General features: G+C 47.9%; 1 protein-coding gene across 1 annotated transcript; it reads left to right on the forward strand.

The window, feature by feature from the left end:
• Positions 1–365: 365 nt before the first annotated feature.
• LOC126533992 (NPC1-like intracellular cholesterol transporter 1) lies at positions 366–1,167 on the forward strand. Its single transcript, XM_050181213.3, has one exon. The coding sequence runs from the start codon at positions 414–416 to the stop codon at positions 1,095–1,097; it is 684 nt and encodes a 227-aa protein (XP_050037170.1). The 5' UTR covers positions 366–413; the 3' UTR covers positions 1,098–1,167.
• The last annotated feature ends 5,227 nt before the right edge of the window (positions 1,168–6,394 follow it).

The following is a 6,394-nucleotide window of genomic DNA, read 5'->3' on the forward strand; positions in this document are numbered from 1 at the left end:
GACATAAAACACTTTTATGGACTCAATGGGTTAGAGATTTTTATCAATGATGCTTCTGCCTTAATGATGCCTGCCTTCTGCCTTCTGCCTGAGCTTTCCTTCAACACAATACTCAGTGCAACATATTAGATTCGCCTTGTAGCTAAACGCTTGGCTGCAACGCAGCATTTGGCTGCCCCTCTATCAGATAATTGGGTCGCTTCTGCGGCGCATATCTGCCTAATTAACGGCGTACGATGACCGGCACCAGTTATCGGCTATTCATGTGATCCGCTTTATCTAACTCGCGGGGGAGACTGCGGACAAAGTGCAAACGTTGCGAAAACAAATCGATGGCTTCGCGTGGTATAAAAGAAGCAGACGCGAGCTCCACTGACGCACCGTTGAGGCCTCCGTGACAAGCACCCATCACGATGTCCAGCAGCTGGCTTTTCACCGTCGCTGTAAGCGTCACGCTGGTGTCGTCGGCACTGTCTCAGTGCGTGACGTACGGCTACTGCGGCAAGGACGAGGACTCCGGCAAGCCGCTGCCATGCGCGGTCAAGCGTGATCCGGTCCCCATCGAGAGTAGCATCCTCAAGGACGCGTGTCCCGCGCTGATCGATTCTTCGGGCAAGTCCGTGCCTGCCTGCTGCGACGCGAAGCAGGCGGCGGCGTTCAAGTCTGAGTTGAAGAGCCTCCTAAACCTCGGTGTTAAGAAAACAGGCCCGTGCTTCCGCAACTTCCAGAACCTCGTCTGCCAGGCGTTCTGCTCGCCCAAGCAGTCCGAATTCGTCGCCATCAATGGCACCAGCAGCGAGGGAAGCGACCAACCCTCGGCCACGGAATCGGTCTACGCAGTGCACAAGACGTTCGCCGAAAAAGTGTACGATTCCTGCAAGGGCGTCCGCACCATCATCTTCTGGACCAAGCTGATGTCGTACATGTGCGGGAAGCACGGCGCCAGCGGCTGCTCGGCCCAGCGCTTCCTCGACTTCGTGGGCTCCACCTACTCGGAGGGCGGCTACTCGCCCATCAAGATCCGCCACGTTCTCACCGAGGGCCCGATTACGGTAGCCGGCCAGAAACTGGAGCCTTTCAACCCCAAGTTTCTCTGATTTCGCGATAAGACGTGGCAGGGACTCTATTACCAATGGTTGAAGCAATAAATTATTACTTGAACAAGCAGCAGCTGTAAAACTGGAAATTTCTTTATCTTTCACATTTCATTTCATATATTTACTCTCAGCGTCGGTCAAGCGGAATAGAGGCAGTGCGTCTAAAAATTAAGCAATGTAAAGATAACGACGTGCGAGTTTGCAGAAAGGTGATCGGGAGGTTCGGTTTTAACCTTTTTGTGGATTCATAATGGCGACAGTGGAGGTAGGCAGGTGGTTCCAGACCGATGCGGAATTGAGGAGCGCAGGAGATTGAGAAAAGTGCCGGAGCCGCAAGCACCCACGAATACTTCAGGCTCCAGAGGCGCAGAACAAACCGGAGCGCCACCAGTAAGGGCGCAATTTCTGTAGTCTAGGGCTCCTACACTCACAGCAACGTAAACAGCCCCACTATGAAGAGGGAGCGAGGAGCAGTGCTAAATTGCACCATAAGGTGCCCGCTAACTGTAACATAAACTAGAGATCTACCCCAAGCTTTGAACTGCGCGAATAAATGTCAGTTGTATATTTGGTTATGTGATTTCTCTACCCTAGTACTCATGTACTGCCTTCGGCAAGCGTAAGACGTTTCACGTAGCCTATCCGGCTGCGTCCCTACTAACGCCTACCCGAATTCTTTTATCCGTCATGGTTGGTACTTGCTGTGAGGCATAATTGCCTGTAAGAGGACGCGCATGAAGAAACCTGCATTATGCCGTCCCCGTTGTCCAGCTTGTTTCCCTTCGTGTTCTCTTTTTGTGGACGTCTCAGCGGTGGTTATGTCTCAATCCGCGAAAAGAAGTAAAACATTAAAAGTTTCACGCGACAGGCGGAACATCGACTGCAATAGCAAATCATTAGACAGCAATACAAAATAAGGATAGCAGTGTTATCGGCCGTAGAAATTTGTAAAGATTCGCTTTCTAAGAAATTAACGAGCATGGTGTCACGCGCGTACGAACAATCATGAAGACACCTCACTCGACGACCGCGGAAACGCGCTGCAAGAAGGCTATGGTGAGGAAACGCGTCTGCAGCATAAAGCGAATGGACCTTCGGCCTGCCTCTCGCTTCAGTGCGAACTAAGCGGCGAAAACACCGCACAAACTAAGCTATCAGCAGTCGGCGCACTCTGTCCCCCTTGCAGATCGCTTTCAAGATAGGACCCACTCGGCCGCGCGATTTGCAACCGCCGTCAGAGTAGGACGCCTGCGCTCTCCCTCACCCCGGTGCCTTGCCTGCGACGGAAGATGCCGCGCTTCCTCCCTGCATTCTTCCCTCGCGCGCCTAATTTAGCCTCCATCGTCGGCTCACTCTCGCAAGCTTTCACTCGCAAGTACAGCATACGGCAGGCGGCGACGACGTTATCGCCTTTGGAGATTACACCGCAGATCACGGCGATGGCAGAAATGCGCCTGGAGTGTCCATAGAATCGCTATTGCAATAAAAGCGCTTACCACGTGCCCACGGTGCGGCGCATATTATACGCATTATATATTCCTTTCCGCTGTGCTGTTTACAATGACAATCTGCATACGATACTCGCCGCTTCTCTCATGAGCGGCACGCACATCGCACAATAATGTCCCCCGTGCCACGGCACTGGGCTCTTTTTCCGCATTCACAGTGCGTAATATGCGCCCAGGATGCTTTGGGGACGCACCCAGTGGCTATAACGTAGCCGTGCTGCGCCCGAGGGCATGGCATCCAATCGCGGCCGTGGTGGCCGCATTTCATAGTGGGCAAAGTGCGCAAAACAGCCGTATACCTTTAGTTGGGTGCACGTTAAAGAACCTCGGGGGGTTAATATTAATCCGGAGTCCCCCCACAACGGTGCAGCTCAAAATCGTATCGTGGATTTGGGACGTAGGACCCCGGAATTCTAGTTGTTGCTTTGACACGTAAAACGGCACAATTTATTGTTATTTATGATGATTTGGCGCATTTGCGTGTGTTGCTCTGCTGCCACTGCAGTGACGTAGTAAAAGTAAAACGCAGGCAGCCAACGTCCACTCTTGGTGTCACTACCGGGGTACGGCAATGACCAAACCGGAAAATGTTTGCAAAGCGTTGGTGCCACACTTGCACACATCACGACCGCCAGCTACGCGCAACTGCTGCATCCAATAGTGGCAGGCAGTTGCGATACTTCCACATATACGTGTCTCCGTATTTGCCCTCTGTGTGCGTCTTTGTGTGCGCTGTGTTTTCCACCTACGAGGGTTGCATGAACGTCCGCACGAACAATCGAGCGCTTGTGAATTCCTCCGAAACATGTTAACGCGGCAACGTTAAGGGGCCTGCGTCGCAGAGATAATCCAGAACCGCGCAGGCCCTCCACGTGACGCAGGGGCATTAATGAACTAATTGAACTTGTCAAAGTAAAATATGTCAGAAAATTCGTAGGATGCGGCTTAACAGAACCTTCAGGCATGGTAATGTCGGATTGTAATTTGAATATACGAGTACACATAATTCCTTAACGCGGAAACTCAAAGACAAACCCCTTTTCCAGCTTACGTTTGAGGTCTGCCTTAGTAGGAACGGCGCAGCCCGCTCAGTTTCTTGCAACACTATAAAAAAAACGAACAAGAATTTTCTGTTCCTTAAGTTGCGTGAACCTAAGATCGATACTAATATCTTGCGCTGGATTAAATGCTTCCTTTCTAACCGCTTCCAATATGTATCGGCTAACGGACATGACTCTTTCATCTCTTTTGTGCAGTGTGGTGTACCTCAGGGGTATGTTTTGGATTCGCTACTCTTTCTAATTGGTATTAATGACCTTCCCAAGTTCGTTACTTTTTCAATTAAACCTTGCGCCGATGCCTGCGTAGTTTACCGCGTCATGGCTACCGCCTCTGATCATGCTACCCTGCAATCCGACCTTACCGCCATACTGATTCTTTAACGACCCTTAATATTCGTAAATGTAAAAGCATGCGTGTCTCACGGAGTTCCTCTTGACCTGTTTCCCTTAAGTATGCCCTCTATAACACATCATTAGATGCTGTAGTATCTTACAAATATAGCAATGTACATCTCACTAGTAATCTCTCGTGGAACATACATCTCCAATACATATTCAATAACGCTAACCACATGCTCGGTTTTATACGTAACATTTTTTCCACTGCGAATGTTCACGTTAAGTCACAACTTTATAAAACATTGGTACGTCGAAAACTCGAATATGCCTGCTCCATTTGGGACCCTGGCCAAGCTAATCTAACAAGTCTTCTTGAATCACTTCAGATCACGACCTCCCGTTTCATTCTATCAAATTATAGCCACGCTACTCCTCTTGCGGCTACTCTTTTCGTGTCTAACAGGCACCAACATCTAATTTATTGCAGCTAACAATAAACAAACGCAATCGGAAACTAATAAACCTGTCAGCGTTATGACATGCATGGAATTCCTGACGAATATTCCTTGACCAGCCATGGTTGCTTAGTGGCTGTGTTGTTGGGCTGCTTGGCACGAGATCGCGACATCGAATCCCGGCCACGGCGGCCGCATTTCGATGGGGGCGAAATGCGAGAACGCCCGTGTACTTAGAGTTAGGTCAAAATTTCCGGAGACCCCCACTACTGCGTGCCTCATAATCAGATTGCGGTTTCCGCACGTAAAACCCATGAAATTAATATTCAATACTCTTTTATGACAAAGCCCGTGACGATGTCTGAACCTGCTTGTTTCTGATTAGGCACTGTTTTACGGTGATCTTTATAGTTTTAATGCATAAGAACACAATGATGTGTTTACGTGAAGTTTAATCATCACGCGTTTTACGATGAAGCGTAATCGCCAGCTCGCGAGGTGAACAACTGTTAACTTATTCAATTCCAAGTTCCTGTTCCAATTCCTGATCAATTTCCAAGTAGGCGCTGCTATGTCTTTCAGCGTCTTGTCGCCCAGCTGGGTACACAGTAAGTTTGCTCGCCAGCTTTATTATTCTGCGGCATGCTAAAGGCAGTGAAATGCTTTGCCGAAGGTTCGGGAAAGTGCATACTGCAAGCCAGCAACCGACTAGCACTGAACATAAGTGAAAGATTTGAGAACGGGCGAGACGTTGGCAGAAAGTCTTACGAGTAGCGTTGACGACAACCTCATGTGAGACAACGTCACCGGGCAAAAGCGCGACGCGGAATATTTGTGAAGACGTCGATTCCCGAGCTTACGGCGAAAAATGAAAAAATAGCTAAAGTATAGCAATTCTTCCAGCCAGCTATTTCTGAAAGGAGGCGTTAGCTCGGGGGCCATCTCCGATTACCTCATTCAAATACATGTGAAACGTAGAAAATGCCTAAAGAGTCAAGCGCTGCACCGATTCAAGTGAAATTCATTTCATTTCAGAGAGAAATGTAAACTTTAATGAATCTAGGAAGTAATATTTTATTTGGAGGTCTGGAATTTTTAGCAGGAATTTCTGGATATTGTCAAGTTAAAAAAAAAAGAAATTAAGCTCGAAGTACAGAAATCTGTTACTGTGCACCAAAAACAGATATCGCAGTTTCATAAACTGCATCTGTCACAGCATTTAAAGCGGACAAATTTGTTGCACAAATTTACAGCCTACCTAATAGTGTTTGCAAACTTAGCGAGAATTTAGCAAGAGTCTTACTCGCAAGTTACTGGTATATTTCACGGCTGTAACTACACGTTAAATGGAACCTGGAGGAAAACCTTACGTCGAGGTAGATCGAAATATTAGGCATCTGTAATAACGTTCTTCACTCGTAGCGAGAACAAACCATTTATCAGTGAGAAGTGACAAACATGTAAAATCAGAGTGGCGCCGCCTGTTGTCGGCTGTGCTACCTCTCGTGTGACGTCAGCACTGCTTAAATCGAACAGAGCTGCATAAAAGAAGGCCTTGTGGATATTTCATTAAAGCGAGCTCGCTTTAAGTACGCCAGCTCGTCTGATCTAGCGCGGACGGCTCAAAGTGGGGCGCAGGATTGGTGCTGGCTATTTTCTGCGCAACAAAGTGACATGTTGGCATACAAAGAACAGTGGTAGACTTCTAGACGAATAATCTAACAATATCACTCAACTTAATGTTTTCCTTTAGTGACCCTTTAACTTTTTTCGCTTTACACGCCTTAATAGATGGAGATACAAAGAACAGTGGTAGACTTCTAGACGAATAATCTAACAATATCACTCAACTTAATGTTTTCCTTTAGTGACCCTTTAACATTTTTCGCTTTACACGCCTTAATAGATGGAGATACAAAGAACAGTGGTAGACT

This window comes from Dermacentor andersoni, chromosome 7, assembly GCF_023375885.2.
Source record: "Dermacentor andersoni chromosome 7, qqDerAnde1_hic_scaffold, whole genome shotgun sequence".
Classification (NCBI taxonomy): domain Eukaryota; kingdom Metazoa; phylum Arthropoda; class Arachnida; order Ixodida; family Ixodidae; genus Dermacentor; species Dermacentor andersoni.

Excerpts from the sequence above, each read along its gene's own strand:
- LOC126533992 (XM_050181213.3), top strand. The coding sequence starts at position 414 with ATGTCCAGCAGCTGGCTTTTCACCGTCGCTGTAAGCGTCACGCTGGTG.